Source organism: Symphalangus syndactylus, chromosome 5 (genome assembly GCF_028878055.3).
Source record: "Symphalangus syndactylus isolate Jambi chromosome 5, NHGRI_mSymSyn1-v2.1_pri, whole genome shotgun sequence".
Lineage (NCBI taxonomy): Eukaryota > Metazoa > Chordata > Mammalia > Primates > Hylobatidae > Symphalangus > Symphalangus syndactylus.
Window position 1 is genome coordinate 29,292,305 of NC_072427.2, and position 16,982 is coordinate 29,309,286.

General features: G+C 39.5%; 1 protein-coding gene across 14 annotated transcripts in view; it reads left to right on the forward strand.

Annotated features, from left to right (window-relative positions):
* SCAPER (S-phase cyclin A associated protein in the ER) overlaps positions 1–16,982 on the forward strand; it is a 581,035-nt gene that overhangs the window by 326,448 nt on the left and 237,605 nt on the right. For all 14 annotated transcript variants that reach the window (XM_055277642.2, XM_063638678.1, XM_055277646.2 and 11 more), the window contains one exon: positions 12,290–12,416. In XM_055277642.2, coding sequence (XP_055133617.2) covers positions 12,290–12,416 — 127 coding nt within the window. The remainder of the gene's footprint in view (positions 1–12,289; positions 12,417–16,982) is intronic.

The window sequence follows — 16,982 nt, forward strand, 5'->3', positions numbered from 1 at the left end:
CCATATGAACTTTAAAGTAGTTTTTTCCAATTCTGTGAAGAAAGTCATTGGTAGCTTGATGGGGATGGCATTGAATCTACAAATTACCTTGGGCAGTATGGCCATTTTCACAATATTGATTCTTCCAACCCATGAGCATGGAATGTTCTTCCATTTGTTTGTATCCTCTTTTATTTCATTGAGCAGTGGTTTGTAGTTCTCCTTGAAGAGGTCCTTCACATCCCTTGTAAGTTGGATTCCTAGGTATTTTATTCTCTTTGAAGCAATTGTGAATGGGAGTTCACTCATGATTTGGCTCTCTGTTTGTCTGTGATTGGTGTATAAGAATGCTTGTGATTTTTGTACATTGATTTTGTATCCTGAGACTTTGCTGAAGTTGCTTATCAGCTTAAGGAGATTTTGGGCTGAGACAATGGGGTTTTCTAGATATACAATCATATCATCCGCAAACAGGGACAATTTGACTTCCTCTTTTCCTACTTGAATACCCTTTATTTCCTTCTCCAGCCTCATTGCCCTGGCCAGAACTTTCAGCACTATGTTGAATAGGAGTGGTGAGAGAGGGCATCCCTGTCTTGTGCCAGTTTTCAAAGGGAATGCTTCCAGTTTTTGCCCATTCAGTATGATATTGGCTGTGGGTTTGTCATAGTTAGCGCTTATGATTTTGAGATACGTCCCATCAATACCTAATTTATTGAGAGTTTTTAGCATGAAGGGTTGTTGAATTTTGTCAAAGGCCTTTTCTGCATCTATTGAGATAATCATGTGGTTTTTGTCTTTTGTTCTGTTTGTATGCTGGATTACATTTATTGATTTGCGTATGTTGAACCAGCCTCGCATCCCAGGGATAAAGCCCACTTGATCATGGTGTATAAGCTTTTTGATATGCTGCTGGATTCGGTTTGCCAGTATTTTATTGAGGATTTTTGCATCAATGTTCATCAAGGATACTGGTCTGAAATTCTCTTTTTTGGTTGTGTCTCTGCCAGGCTTTAGTATCAGGATGATGCTGGCCTCATAAAATGTGTTAGGGAGGATTCCCTCTTTTTCTATTGATTGGAATAGTTTCAGAAGGAATGGTACCAGTTCCTCCTTGTACCTCTGGTAGAATTCGGCTGTGAATCCATCCGGTCCTGGACTCTTTTTGGTTGGTAAGCTATTGATTATTGCCACAATTTCAGAGCCTGTTATTGGTCTATTCAGAGATTCAACTTCTTCCTGGTTTAGTCTTGGGAGGGTGTATTTGTCAAGAAATTTATCCATTTTTTCTAGATTTTCTAGTTTATTTGCATAGAGGTGTTTGTAGTATTCTCTGATAGTAGATTGTATTTCTGTGGGATCGGTGGTGATATCCCCTTTATCATTTTTTATTGCATCTATTTGATTCTTCTCTCTTTTCTTCTGTATTAGTCTTGCTAGTGGTCTATCAATTTTGTTGATCTTTTCAAAAAACCAGCTTCTGGATTCATTAATTTTTTGAAGGGTTTTTTTATGTCTCTATTTCCTTCAGTTCTGCTCTGATTTTACTTATTTCTTGCCTTCTGCTAGCTTTTGAATGTGTTTGCTCTTGCTTTTCTAGTTCTTCTAATTGTGATGTTAGGGTGTCAATTTTGGATCTTTCCTGCTTTCTCTTGTGGGCATTTAGTGCTATAAATTTTCCTCTACACACTGCTTTGAATGTGTCCCAGAGATTCTGGTATGTTGTGTCTTTGTTCTCGTTGGTTTCAAAGAACATCTTTATTTCTGCCTTCATTTCGGTATGTACCCATTAGTCATTCAGGAGCAAGTTGTTCAGTTTCCATGTAGTTGAGCGGTTTTGAGTGAGTTTCTTGATCCTGTGTTCTAGTTTGATTGCACTGTGGTCTGAGAGACAGTTTGTTATAATTTCTGTTCTTTTACATTTGCTGAGGAGAGCTTTACTTCCAACTATGTGGTCAATTTTGGAATAGGTGTGGTGTGGTGCTGAAAAAAATGTATATTCTGTTGATTTGGGGTGGAGAGTTCTGTAGATGTCTATTAGGTCCGCTTGGTGCAGAGCTGAGTTCAATTCCTGGGTATCCTGGTTAACTTTCTGTCTCGTTGATCTGTCTAATGTTGACAGTGGGGTGTTAAAATCTCCCATTATTATTGTGTGGGAGTTTAAGTCTCTTTGTAGGTCCCTCAGGACTTGCTTTATGAATCTGGGTGCTCCTGTGCTGGCTGCATATATATTTAGGATAGTTAGCTCTTCTTGTTGAATTGATCCCTTTACCACTATGTAATGGCCTTCTTTGTCTCTTTTGATCTTTATTGGTCTAAAGTCTATTTTATCAGAGACTAGGATTGCAACCCCTGCCTTTTTGTTTTCCATTTTCTTGATAGATCTTCCTCCATCCCTTTATTTTGAGTCTATGTGTGTCTCTGCACCTGAGATGGGTTTCCTGAATACAGCACACTGATGGATCTTGACTCCGTATCCACTTTGCCAGTCTGTCTCTTTTAATTGGAGCATTTAGCCCATTTACATTTAAAGTTAGTATGGTTATGTGTGAATTTGATCCTGTCATTGTGATATTAGTTGGTTATTTTGCTCGTTAATTGATGCAGTTTCTTCCTAGCCTCGATGGTCTTTACAATTTGGCATGTTTTTGCAGTGGCTGGTACCAGTTGTTCCTTTCCATGTTTAGTGCTTCCTTCAGGAGCTCTTTTAGGGCAGGTCTGGTGGTGACAAAATCACTCAGCATTTGCTTGTCTGTGAAGTATTTTATTTCTCCTTCACTTATGAAGCTTAGTTTGGCTGGATATGAGAATCTGGGTTGAAAATTCTTTTCTTTAAGAATGTTGAATATCGGCCCTCACTCTCTTCTGGCTTGTAGAGTTTCTGCTGAGAGATCAGCTGTTAGTCTGATGGGCTTCCCTTTGTGGGTAATCCAACCTTTCTGTCTGGCCGCTCTTAACGTTTTTTCCTTCATTTCAGCTTTGGTGAATCTGACAATTATGTGTCTTGGAGTTGCTCTTCTCGAGGAGTATCATTGTGGCGTTCTCTGTATTTCCTGAATCTGAATGTTGGCCTACCTTGCTATATTGGGGAGGTTCTCCTGGATAATATCTTGCAGAGTGTTTTCTAACTTGGTTCCGTTCTCCCCATCACTTTCAGGTACACCAATCAGATGTAGGTTTGGTCTTTTCACATAGCCCCATATTTCTTGGAGGCTTTATTCGTTTCTTTTCATTCTTTTTTCTCTAAACTTCTCTTCTCGCTTCATTCATTTCATCTTCCATCGTTGATACCCTTTCTTCCAGTTAATCGCATCGGCTACCGAGGCTTTTGCAATCTTCACGTAGTTCTCAAAACTTGGCTTTCAGCACCATCAGCTCCTTTAAGCCCTTCTCTGCATTGGTTATCTTAGTTATACATTCATCTGTTTTTTTTTTCAAAGTTTTTAATTTCTTTGCCATTGGTTTGAATTTCCTCCCGTAGCTCGGAGTAGTTTGATCGTCTGAAGCCTTCTTCTCTCAATTTGTGAAAGTCATTCTCCATCCAGCTTTGTTCCATTGCTGGTGAGGAACCGCATTCCTTTGGAGGAGGAGAGGTGCTCTGCTTTTTACAATTTCCATTTTTCTGCTCTGTTTTTTCCCCATCTTTGTGGTTTTATCTACTTTTGGTCTTTGATGATGGTGATGTACAGATGGGTTTTTGGTGTGGGTGTCCTTTCTGTTTGTTAGTTTTCCTTCTACCAGACAGGACCCTCAGCTGCAGATCTGTTGGAGTTTGCTAGAGGTCCACTCCAGACCCTGTTTTGCTTGGTGTCAGCAGCGGTGGCTGCAGTACAGTGGATTTTTGTGGACCGCAAATTCAGCTGTCTATTTGTTCCTCTGGAAGTTTTGTCTCAGAGGAGTACTTGGCTGAGTGAGGTGTCAGTCTGTCCCTACTGGGGGGTGCCTGCCAGTTAGGCTGCTCGGGGGTCAGGGACCCACTTTAGGACGCAATCTGCCAGTTCTCAGATCTCCAGCTGCGTGTTGGGAGAACCACTACTCTCTTCAAAGCTGTCAGACAGGGACATTTAAGACTGCAGAGGTTCCTGCTGTCTTTTTGTTTGTCTGTGCCCTGCCCCCCAGAGGTGGAGCCTACAGAGGCAGGCGGCCCCCTGGAGCTGTGGTAGGTTCCACCCAGTTCAAGCTTCCTGGCTGCTTTGTTTACCTAAGCAAGCCTGGGCAATGGCGGGCGCCCCTCCCCTAGCCTCGCTGCCGCCTTGCAGTTTGATCTCAGACTGCTGTGCTAGCAATCCGCAAGACTCTGTGGGCGTAGGACCCTCCAAGCCAGGTGCGGGACACAATCTCCTCACGTGCCGTTTTCCAAGCCTGTTGGAAAAGCGCAGTATTAGGGTGGGAGTGACCCGATTTTCCAGGTGCCATCTGTTACCCCTTTCTATGACTAGGAAAGGGAACTCCCTGACCCCTTGCACTTCCCGAGTGAGGCAATGCCTCGCCCTGCTTCGGCTCGCGCACGGTGCGCTGCACCAACTGTCCTGCACCCACTGTTTGGCACTCCCTAGAGAGATGAACCCGGTACCTCAGATGGGAATGCAGAAATCACCTGTCTTCTGCATCGCTCACGCTGGGAGCTGTAGACTGGAGCTGTGCCTATTCAGCCATCTTGGCTTCCGGATCTTTTTGAGGGTTTTTATCATGAATGAATGTTGAATTTTATCAAACGCTTTTTCAGGCCAGACACTGTGGCTCGCACCTGTAATCCTGGCATGTTCGGAGGCTGTGGCTGGTGGATTGCCTAAGCTCAGGAGTTCGAGACCAGCCTGGGCAACATTGTGAAACTCCTTAATTACTAAAATACAAAAAATTAGCCAGGCATGGTGGTGTGAGCGCGTAGTTCCAGCTAGTCAGGAGGCTGAGGCACAAGAATGGCTTGAACTTGGGAGTCAGAGGTTGCAGTGAACTGAAATCATGCCACTGCACTCCAGCCTGGGCAACAGAGCGAGACTCTGTCTCCAAACAAAAATAAATGCTTTTTCAGCATCAATTGAAATGATTATATCGTTTTTGTCCCTCATTCTGTTGATATGTTGTATCACATTGTTTGCTTTGCATATGTTGAACCATCCTTGCATCCCTGGGATGAATCTCATTTGGTCACGATGAATGATCTTTTTCATGTGTTGTTGAATTCCATTCGCTTATATTTTGTTGAGGATTTTTATATCAATGTTCATCAGGGATATTGACCTATAGTTTTCTTTTTGTCTGGTTTTGGTATCAGGATAATACTGACCTTCTAGAATGAGTTTGAAAATATTCCCTTCTCCTCCACTTTTTAGAATAGTTTGAGTAAGACTGATATTGCTTCTTTAAATATCTGGTTAAACTCAGCAGTGAAGCCATCAGGTCCTGGACTTTTTTTTTTTTTTTTTTTTTTGCTGGGAGACTTGATTATGGCTTCAATCTCATTAGTTGTTTACTGGTCTCTTCAGATTTTGGATTTCTTCATAGTTCAGCCTTGGTAGGTTGTATATGTATAGGAATTTACTTATTTCTGCTAAGCTTTCCAATTTATTGGCATATACTTGCTCATGGTAGCCTCTAATGATCCTTTGAATTTCTGTGGTATTGGTTATAATGTCTCCTTTTTCATCTCTGATTTTATTTGTTTGGGTCTTTTTCTTCTTAATCTGACTAAAGGTTTGTTGATTTTGTTTATCTTTTCAAAAAACCAACTTCTCATTTCACTTATCTTTTGTATTATTTTCTTTCAATTTCATTCATTTCTGCTCTGATCTTTGTAATTTCTTTTCTTCTAATTTGTGGTTTGGATTGCTCTTGCTTTTCTAGTTCTTTAAGATGTAGCTATAGGTTTTTTATTTGAAGTTTTTCTGCTCCTTTGATATAAATACTTATAGGTATAAACTTTCCTCTTAGTACTGCTTTCACTGTATCTGATAGGTCTTGTTATGTTATGTTTCCATTATAATATTTTCAAGATTTTTTTTATGTGTGGAGATGGTGTCTTGCTTTCCTGTCCAGGCTAGCCTCAAACTCCTGGCTTCAAGGTGGCCTTCTATCTTAGCCTCCCAAAGTGCTAGGATTACAGGCATGAGCCACCACACACAGCTGTTTCAAGAAAAGTATTAATTTTTTTCTCAACTTCTTCATTAACCCACTGGTCGTTCAGGACCATGTGGTTTAATTTCCATGTGTTCATATAGTTTCCAAAATTCCTCTTACTGATTTCTAGTTTTATTCTAGTTTTGTCAGAGAAGACTATTGATATAATTTCAGGTTTTTGAATTTTTTAAGACTTATTTTGTGGTCTAACACTTGGACCGTCCATGAGAATGATCCATGCGCTAAGGAGAAGAATGTATATTCTTCAGCCATTGGATGAAATGTTCTGTAAATATCTATTAGGTCCATTTAGTCTATGGTGTAGATTAAATCCAGTGTTTCTTTGTTGATATTCTGTCTGGATGATCTGTCCAGTGCTAAAAGTGGGGCACTGAAGTCTCCAGGTATTACTGTATTGGGGTCTGTCTCTCTCTTTAGTTCTAATAATATTTGCTTTACATATCTGTGTGCTCCAATATTCGGTGCGTATATATTTATAATTATTATATTGTTTTACTGAATTGACCCTTTTATTATTGTATAATGACATTCTTTGTTTCTCTTTATAGTTTTGTCTTGAAATATATCTTTTCTGATATAAGTATAGCTACTTGTACTCTTGTTTGGTTTCCATTTTCATGTAATATCTTTTTCCATCCCTTTATTTTCAGTCCGTGTGTCTTTATAGGAGAAATTTGTTTCTCGTAGGCAACAAATAGTTGGATCTTCTTGTTTTAATCCATTCGGCCATTACATGTCTTTTGATTGGAGAGCTTATTCCATTTACATCCACTTATTGATAAGTAAGGACTTATGCCATTTTGTTATTTGTTTTCTGGTTATTTTGTGGTCTTCTTTTCTTTCTTTTCTTCCTTTCTGTCTTTCTCATAGTGAAGGTGATTTTTCTTTAGCAATGTGTTTTCATTTCTTGCTTTTTATTTTTTTTTATGAATCTGTTGTGTGGTTTTTGGTTTGAGGTTACCACGAAGCTTGCAATTGATATTTTATAACCCATTATTTTAAACTGATGGCAACTTAATACTAATTGCATAAAAAACTAAATAACAAGCAAAGGGAAAACTAATAAAAACTTTACATTTTAACTTCATCCCTCTGCTTTTTCACTTTTTGTTGTTTCTATTCATATCTTCTTGTACTGTATCTTAAAACATTGTTGTTATAGTTACTATTTTTTTATTTTTTTGAGACAGAGTCTCGCTCTGTCGCCCAAGCTGGAGTGCAGTGGCACGATCTCAGCTCACTGCATGCTCCGCCTCCCAGGTTCACGCCATTCTCCTGCCTCAGCCTCCTGAGTAGCTGGGATTACAGGCACCCGCCACCATGCCCTGCTAATTTTTTGTATTTTTAGTCAAGATGGGGTTTCACTGTGTTAGCCAGGATGGTCTCAATCTCCTGTCCTTGTGATCTGCCTGCCTCGGCCTCTCAAAGATTATTTTAAATTATTTTCATCTCTTCACTAAATGTATCTGATAGAATTCTGAATTCCTTCTCTGTGTTATCTTGAATTTCTTTGAGTTTCATCAAAACAACTATTTTGAATTCTCTGCCTGAAAGGTTACTTATCTCTGTTTCTCCAGGATTGGTCCCTGGTGCCTTATTTAGTTCATTAGGTGATGTCATATTGGGTGTTTGTGGGTGTCTGGGCATTGAAGAGTTAGGTATTTATTGTAGTCTTCACGGTGTAGGCTTGTTTGTACCCATCCTTCTTGGGAATGTTTTCCAGGTATCCAAAGGGACCTGGGTGTTGAAACCTAAGTTGTTGGCCACTGCAATTATATCTGCATTTGGGGGAACCCCAAGCCCAGTAACACTATGGCTCTTATAGACTCGTAGAGGTACTGCCTTGGTGGTCTTGGATAAGATCCAGAAGAATTTGCTGGACAACCAGGCAGAAATTCTTGTTCTCTTCTGTTATTTTCTCCCAAACAAATAGAGTCTCTCTCTCTCTGTGCTGAGCTGCTTGCAGCTGGATGAGGGTTGACACAAGGACCCCTTTAGTCCCCACCACTGGGCCTGTGCTAGGTCAGACCTGAAGCACAGATTACTGTGTCTTGCCCAAGGCGCGCAGTAACCACTGCCTGGCTACCACCTTTGTTTGCTCAAGTCCCCCTAGGGCTCAGCAATCAGCAGGTGGCAAAACCCGCCAGGCTTATGTATTTCCCTTCAGTGCAGCAAGTTCTGCCTGGCCCGAGCAGGTCCAGATATGCCATCCAGGAGCCAGGGCCTAGAGTCAGAAACCTTAGGAATCAACCTGGTGCTGTGTTCTACTGTGGTTGAGCTGACACCCAAACTGCAAGACAAAGTCCTTACCACTCTTCCCTCCCCTTTCCATAGTTATAGGAGTCTCTTCCTGTGGCCACCACCACCCCAGGCCTAGGGTGAGTACTGCCTGGCTACTGTCAGTGTTCACTCAAGGCCCAAGGGCTCTTCATTCAGTTTGTGGTGTATGCTGCCTGGCCTGGGCCTTCCATTCAGGACAGTGGCTCCCCTGTGGCCCAGGTCAGGTGCAGAAATACCATCCAAGAGCCAAGGCCTGGAATCAGGGACCTCAAGAACCCTCTTGTTGCTCTACCCGACTGTGGTCAAGCTGATACCTAAGCTGTAAAACAAAGTTCCCGTACTCTTCCCTTCCCTTTTCTCAAGCAGGAGGAGTCTCTCCCCATAGCCACCACAGCTGGGAATGTGCTGTATCCCATCTGAAGCCATCATGTCTCTGAGTCTCACCCAAGGCCCTCGGCGAGTGCTTCCTGGCTACCACTGCTAACTTGTGAGGGCCCAAGGAGTCTTTTGTCAGCAGATGACAAATCGTTCCAGGACTGGGTCTTTCCCTTTAAGGTAGCGCATTCCCTTTTTGCACAGGATATGTCTAAAAATACCATCCAGGAGCTAGGGCCTGGAATGGGAGCCTCAGGATTCTGCCCAGTTATTCTGTCCTATTATGGCTGAGCTGGTTTCCAAGTTGCAAGACAAAGTCCTCTTTTTTTCTTCTTCTTCTTCTTTTTGAAACAGCGTCTTGCTTTTTCACCCGGGCTAGAGCGCAGTGGCATGATCATAGCTCACTGCAGCCTTGACTTTTGAGACTCAATTGATCCTGCCTCCTCAGCCTCCCGAGTAGGTGGGACTACAAGTGTGTGCCACCACACCCAGCTAATTTTTGTATTTTTTGCTAGAGACAGGCTTTCACCATGTTGCCCAGGCTGGTCTCGAACTTCTGGGCCCAAGCAATCTTCTTGCCTCCGCCTCCCAAAGCACTGGGATTATAGGTATGAGCCACTGTGCCTGGCACAGAGTCCTCTTTAGTCTTCCCTCCCCTCTCCTCAAGCATAGGGAAGGAGTCTGTACCAGAGTTGTGAGCTGCCTGGGGTTGAGGGAGGGGTGGTGCAAACACTCCCTTGGCTGCCCTGGCTGGTCTCATGGGTCACATTCTTCCCAAGTTCACTGGCTCCGAGCCCAGCACAACACCAGGACTTGCCCAGGAATTGCAGTTCTTGTGGCTTAAACCTCCTTTCAAGTTTATTTAGGTCCCCAGAACACTTTAACCTGCAGTAACAAGGCTTGCTGGAACTCAGGTTCCGAGTGCTAGGATGGGCGATTCCCCGCTTTCTAAGGTTGGTCTAAATGCTCTCTCTGTGGGGGTCAGCTGAATTCTGTCCTGTTGCTTTCCACTGTAACAGGCTAGCACTGATTTCCAAGGCAAAGTCCCACTGCCACTGTGCTTCCTGTCTCCCAAGTGCATAGACTCTCTGTGTGCACCACAGGGTGGCTGCCAGGGGAGGAGGGAGGGGTGGCATCAGCATTTCAAGACTGTCTTTCCTGCCTCTTCAGTGCCTTTTTCAGTGATATGAAGTTAAAATCAGGTACTGTGGTGATTCACACAACTTTCGGTTCTTATTAAGGTACTTTTTTATGTAGATAGTTGTTCAATTTGGTGTTCCTGTATGGAGGACATCTGTGAAGGCTTCTATTTGGCTATCTTGCTCTGCATCAGTTTTTGCTCTTTTCAAATAGGGATAATACTAATTGACAGTGTTGTTGAGAGGATTAAATAAGATCATGTACATGAAAGTATTTTGTAACCTATGAAGTTACTGGGTTTTTTTCTTTTTATAGATGAAGGTCTCACTCTCTTGCCCGGGCTGGAGCGCAGTGTTGTAAGCTCACTGCAGTCTGGAACTCCGGAGCTTAAGCAGTCCTCGCACTTCAGCCCCCTGAGTAGCTAGGACTACAGGTGCATGCCACCATTGCCAGCTAATTATTTCTTATTTTTTGTAGAAACTGGGTCTCGCTTTGTTACCCAAGCTGATCTCAGATTCCTGGCTTCAAGTGAACCTCCTGCCTTGACCTCCCAAAGTGCTGGGATTACAAACATGAACCACCATCCTTGGTCTGGATATTGTTAAAATTAATGTAAAGAAGAAGTTTTCTCTGTAGGACATGAATTTATTAAATATTTAATGAGTGTACTTATGTAAAAGTAGCATGTTACATGATAAGGATAAAGCAGTGAGCAGATAGACGAGCACCTCTCTCATGAAGTTAATACTCTGCTTCTGCACTGTTCAATACAATAGCTTCTAGCCACCGTGTTGGACAGTACAAATACAGAACATTTCTATCACTTCAGAAAATTCCCTTGTAAAGCTTTGCATAGGAGAAGCACACATTAAACAGTTAGTTCAATAAGTATTTTTAATTCTCTTGTGATGAGTACTTTGAAGAAATAGTCAAATCAGAGAAAGTAATGTTTGTGCTAAGAGCTGAGGGATAAATAGTAATGTTCTAGGTAATGTGGGAGTGGAGGAAGCATTTCAGAAGGAAAAGATGAAGAACATTTGCAGAAAGACCTGAGACAGGAAGAAGAAAGAGCTTGAGATCCAGAAAGAACTCATGCATACATCCTGTGTGGTGAAGTTAGTCCTGTCTAGAAGGAATGACTGTAATAAGAGGAACAAAGAAGAAGATGAGTGAAATGCAGATAAGCTTGTAGATTTTATGGCCGAAAGTGAAAATTTTCTTGTTCCAATAACTTCTGTTTTCTCTTCGAAATGTAGGATCATCTTATGAAAGCAAGAGAGAGAAAGGAAAGGGTGGAGTTTTGAAGAGAGTGGGGAATGTATGAAGCAAACCTTTGTGGATAGTGGGAGAATGAACACCCTAGAGAGATTTAGTAAGATCTTGAATCAGTAGCCCTACCAGTATTTTGCATGGTCTGACTCCCCCCACCCCAGGTTCAGAAATGGAAAAGTCTGCTAGTTGTTTTCATTAATCCAGCTAAAGAAATTAATGCATGCAAGACATTGAGAATGATGCCTGGCCCATAGTAAGAGCTAAACAAACATTATTACCACTGCCGGGGTTTGTCTAAGAAGAGTAAAAAACAGAACAACAGAGAGGAAATGTAGGACATTTGCAAGAAAATGATTATAATGATGTACTGTGGAATCTACCACAGATAAAAATTTAAGGCAACGGGGATGATATATAGGGGAAAAGTGGGGAGATCTGGTTAGCATCTATTAGTGGATTCTCAAGTAAATAAGTGGAAAGCAGAGGAGGGTTGCTCCAAGAGTGAGGTACCAGGTAGGGGCCACAAAGAAGTAATGCACACAGTGATCTGAATGAAGACTCTTACAGTCTAGGTATAATGTGGTATTTTTTGGTGAAAACCAAATAAGTGTTCTGTCGTCTAAGTAAATGATATGAGTAGTAGCAGACAATCCGCAAACTGCCTGTAAACAAACATTTGGAAGTTTAACATTCTGAGAGTTTATAAAGCTAATAATATTCGAAGATTTAAATCAAAATATAAAAACCTGCTCAGGTTCTTATGCTCATTTTCTCTGCTCTCATCCTCTCACCTTCTCCCCATTCCTGATTCTGTTCTAATTTAAGAATCATACAGAAACTAAAGGCATCAATTGCTTTAGCTAATCCTGTAGATTGATAATACTATCCTCTAGTTCTGTTTTGTGCCATGAAGAGTGAATTGGTGGTCATGAATAAAAAATAACACCAGCTTTATTGGTTGTCTGTTTTTTTCTCCCCTCAGATGCTCTGTGAAGCATTTTCAAATCCAATACTGAAAGTAACTTGTGTTTCAAAATGTTTTGGGAAATGAAGTATTATAGTCTAATTCATTAATGTCATTCTTTCCTTTCATTTGGTATTAAAGGCTTCAGCGATTAGCCAAAGATCTTCTAAAACAACTACAAGTTCAAGACAGTGGTTCATGGGCAAACAATAAAGTGTCTGCTTTGGATCGGACCCTAGGAGAGATCACTAGAATACTGGAAAAAGAGGTGTGTAACGAATCTCTAGCTTTTGAACCTTAATCTTTGTGATCCTTTCTCACTATGACAGTACATAGAGCTATAAGGCAGACTCAGTATATACCTTTCTTCTGTGTTTTTTAAAGCTAGTCAATAATAGATGAATTTTTTTTTTTTTTACTTTTGTTCTTTTCAGTTGTTTAATTGAAGCTATTTTCAGGTTTTTTTTTAATTGAAGTCCTCTTTAGGTCATGGTTTCCTCAGTCACGTTTTCCTCACACAAACAAACAAACTGAAATTATTTTGTCAGGAATCACAATAATAAAGATGTATGACTTTATGACAGAAAATAGAAAACTTTGAATTATAAAGCCTTATAGATCACAACCAGATTTCTACAAAACACCAGTATCCCCTGATTCCAACAGATTTGGCAGTTTTCTTTAATGACTTAGAATCATTAAATATCTCATTTATAGTTTAAATATTCTCAGTGATCTTTAAAGTATTTATTATTCACTATAGGAAAATGTTAAACGTACAAAGAAGAAATAAAACTTCCTGTAATAGCAACTGATAACATTTTATTATGTCTTCTTCTAAACATTTTATTGGACGTTTTTACGTTATTTTATCATAAATTATCATGTCTTTAAAAATCTTTAATGGAATGAACATCACATTTTACATAATGTATAATATTTAGGTCGTTTCTAATTTTCTATTTAAAGTAATGACTATTTTCATTTATTAGCTGTAGTTTTTGGGTTTTTGTTTTGTTTTGTTTTCTGGGTTTAAAGTTGTTATGTAATATTTGATATGTAGAAAAGAAATATTAATAAAAAATAATATGAATATAGTGAACAGCTATGAACTCACCACCCAATTTAGGAGTAAGATTGTTACCACTACATTTGTGTTTCCCAATATGATCCTTTCTCACTCTATTCATGATTCCTTTAAAGGGAATACTGTACAGAATTAAAGGTGTATCATTGTTTTTTAGAAATAGCTTTATTGCTTTATCACATAAATGTATTGTTAAATAATGTTACTTGGTTTTGACCTTTATAAAATATTGCACAATAGACCTACAATCATTTTTTCAGTCAAAGTTATGGTTCTAAGTTTTATTTAGCCTTATAAATATAGTTGTTTGTCATTGCTTTTCTCTGCTGTAGAGTAAGTCCTTAATTGTGTTAATACTACAATTTTTCAATCTATTCTGACAATGGACATTTCAGTGTGTGTGTGTGTGTGTGTGTGTGTGTGAGAGAGAGAGAGTGCACACAAGCATGGACAAACAGTGCTGCTCAAACATTCTTGTATCAAAGTAAATAAACAAGAACTTCTTTAAAGCTGGGAGTCTCAGGCTTTCGTCTACATCGGAATTGCCTAGAGAACTTGTTAAAACACAAGATTGCTGCCCTCCACTCCTGCCCTGGATTTCTGATTAAGTAGGTTTAGGGTGGGTCTGGAGAATTTGTATTCCTAACAAGTTCCTAAGTCATATTGATGCTGCTAGTCCAAGGACCATATTTTGAGAATCACTGCTCTAGTCTAGGGCATATGCCTCAATGGTGGAATTGTGGGGTTCTCAGGCATATGAATGTCCAACTTTGCAAGATAGTGCTCAACTACATTTTGGCATCAGACAGTACGGTCGTCTGGAGGAATCGAAAGCAGCCTATTCAGTGTGGCTTTGTGGCAGAGCTGTAAAGTCAGTTCTTGTGTGTAACACATCCCTTTCAGGATATCAGAGGTTCAGAAACTGGTAGTTGTCACACATTTAATGTGCTTTAGGAAAAATCTCTGATCTTTTAAAAAATTATTTATGTACTGATTATTTTTGTAAAGTATAGAGTACTTTGAATTAAAAGGCAATTGCTTGAAGACACTGCTACACGTATCTTATCTCATGAATATTGTTTTAGATTAAAGTAATAGAACTTTTGAGGAAAAGGCAAAATGATCTATATAAGAAAGGTATTCAGTATGAAAATTTACCTAAAGTTATTTCCTTCACAAAGGGGCAATTTACTGAAATACCACTGATTTCTTATAATTTGGGGAAGAAAAATGTTGTCTGGCTCCCAGTCTAAATGGTCTGTGTCAGGAACCTTGCTGTAAAGCTGTCCTCAGAGTATACACTGCAGGACCACCTAAGAGTTTAGACTTACCTACAATAAGATCCTTTTGCTACTTTTATAACTAAAATCCTTTTTACCTAGCCAAGACACACTCACTTTATGAAGACTTCTGTAGAGTAATACTGACATTTCAGTGTAATTCAGCTGATGATATTTATGATTTCAGTCTAGGAATTGTAAATAGCCATTCCTTTTTGTTTGGAAAACTGCCTGGAGTAACAAACTCATTAGAGCCAAAGCCAGGTACCCAGTGAAGGATATTTGAAGATAGTCTAGAAGTGACAAGGTAGGATGGTAGAACTTGGGCAAGTGTAAGCACTAATGGAGGAATGGCGAGAGATGAATCTTGAGGTCTATTTTTGCTTAATTTAGACCTCAAAACATGGATGCTTTCTACTATTGCTTGACACAGTGCTTCTTTAGATAATTTTTCTAAAGTTCTGAGAACTATTTTAGACCTAACGGGTTAAACTTGTGAGGTATAGTAACGCTCTTATCATGGAAGGGGTCAGGAAACTGAGGAGACCTGGGTTTTGTAGTACTTACTGTGCATTTCAGGTTCCTTCTGGTTTTTTGGGTTTTCTGATTTCATTCAGAAATTAAAAGTATGTAAGCTTTTTTTATGTGTTATGCTTTAAAAAAATCTTAAGCCACTTCTGTTTACTAACATACTTTAGTCTAGGGTACTGGTACCACTCTCCCAACAAAAACATCTGAAAATGCTGGGTGGGGAAGAAAGCAGTTTTCTTAAAAGCATCAAATAGCTAAGAATAAATTAAGGAATTCCCAGTCCAAAGAAAAAGCAAGAATTTAGAAAGTTGTGCTTATAACTTAATTGCCCCTAAAAGCATGTGCCAGATTGGCAAATGTGGGTTGTGGTTTATAAACGTCATCATGTAAGGTGATTAAAGTAAAAGGGCTGCCTAGGTATGAGGTCTAATAGGAGATTTTTCCCATTTTCCTTTCATAAAGATAAGACCACGTTAACCTACTCCATCACATAATCATGAACCTTCTCATCCCACCCTCAGGACTATGAAGAAAGCACCTTTGGCACAATGCAGAATTTATACCCATAGTCCAACCCCTGGCATAGATTTGCTGCTCAAATTCACATCACCCGTATTACTTCAGATGGTGAATTGAGTTTAAAGTTGTCCTATATTGATTTGTGGTGTCTTTAGGAATCAAGCAGAAGAGAATACAAATCCTCATTGGAAGAAGACACCTTCATTCTATGCCTCAGATAGTTTCTGTTAAACAATTTTACAAGGACAAGTAGCCATAGTGAAAAGATAAGCCCGAAAGTAAGTAAGTCATGATGAGTAAGCAGAAACTAGAACTGCAAGGCTATGTTATTACTAGTCACAGATTATAAAACTATGCTTGCTATCTTCTGAGGAAATAAAAGGTAAGCTTGAAAATTTCTATAGGAATGGACTTAGCAATAGTGACAGGTAATTCAGAACTCTCCTTCCACTGATGACAATATATGAAATAAAACTGAACTGCAGGCAGAGTAGTGAATAATTACTGGGCCAAGATCCAGAAATTTGGCATTTTGGGACTAGGTACCGTTGATGATCCAAAAGAAGTGGACATGAGTTTGGTTAGTACTTTTGAGATTGTTTGCAGGACTGGTGAGAAAAAAAAATGTTGGCATCTAGGACAATCAATGGTAGGGACTATGGCAAAAAAAAAACTCATGTTTTGGTTTGGGATCTTAAAGGACTGTACAAGGAAAAAGAGTAGACAGGAAGTACACCAGTCATTACACAGACAGCTCAGTTTCAAATCATGTTAGGTGGCTGGGAAAATCCAAATCACTGAAAAAAGATTAAAATGATCCTAAATTGCTAATACCCCAGGTGGCTAACAGAAGCAATTGGAAAATTTATTTTAGAGAAAGATAATAGCAACCTAAGTCTCAAATTATCTCAACAAAATAAATTTCAAATGCAGTGTTTGGCACAGTAAGGTAATTAAGCATACAAAGGGACAAGACAAAGACAACATGCATAAAAACCAATAGAAACAGACCTACAGATGCTCCAGAACTATGTTTACAATTATCGAAGATATAAATATTAATTATTTTTAAAGATGTATAGCACATTTGAGAAAAAATCAGAATTTGAGAACTGAACATTTTAGTAATAAAAATTACAAAAATTATAGATGAGGTAACAGTAGAATAAACCAAGCACTGGAAGATAGATCATAAGAAAGAATCCAGACTGAGCATGGAGAGAAAAAGATATGGAAAATGAAAAGAAGAGTATAAAAAGGATATAATATATGGTGAAAATGTCTGATTTATGTATAATTAGAGCTCCAAAAGGAGAAGAGAGAAGTATTTGAAGTGATAATCATTTAGAACTTTCCAAAACTTACAAATCAATTTACAGATTCAAGAAGCCCAATGATGCCCAACCAGGGTAAATGA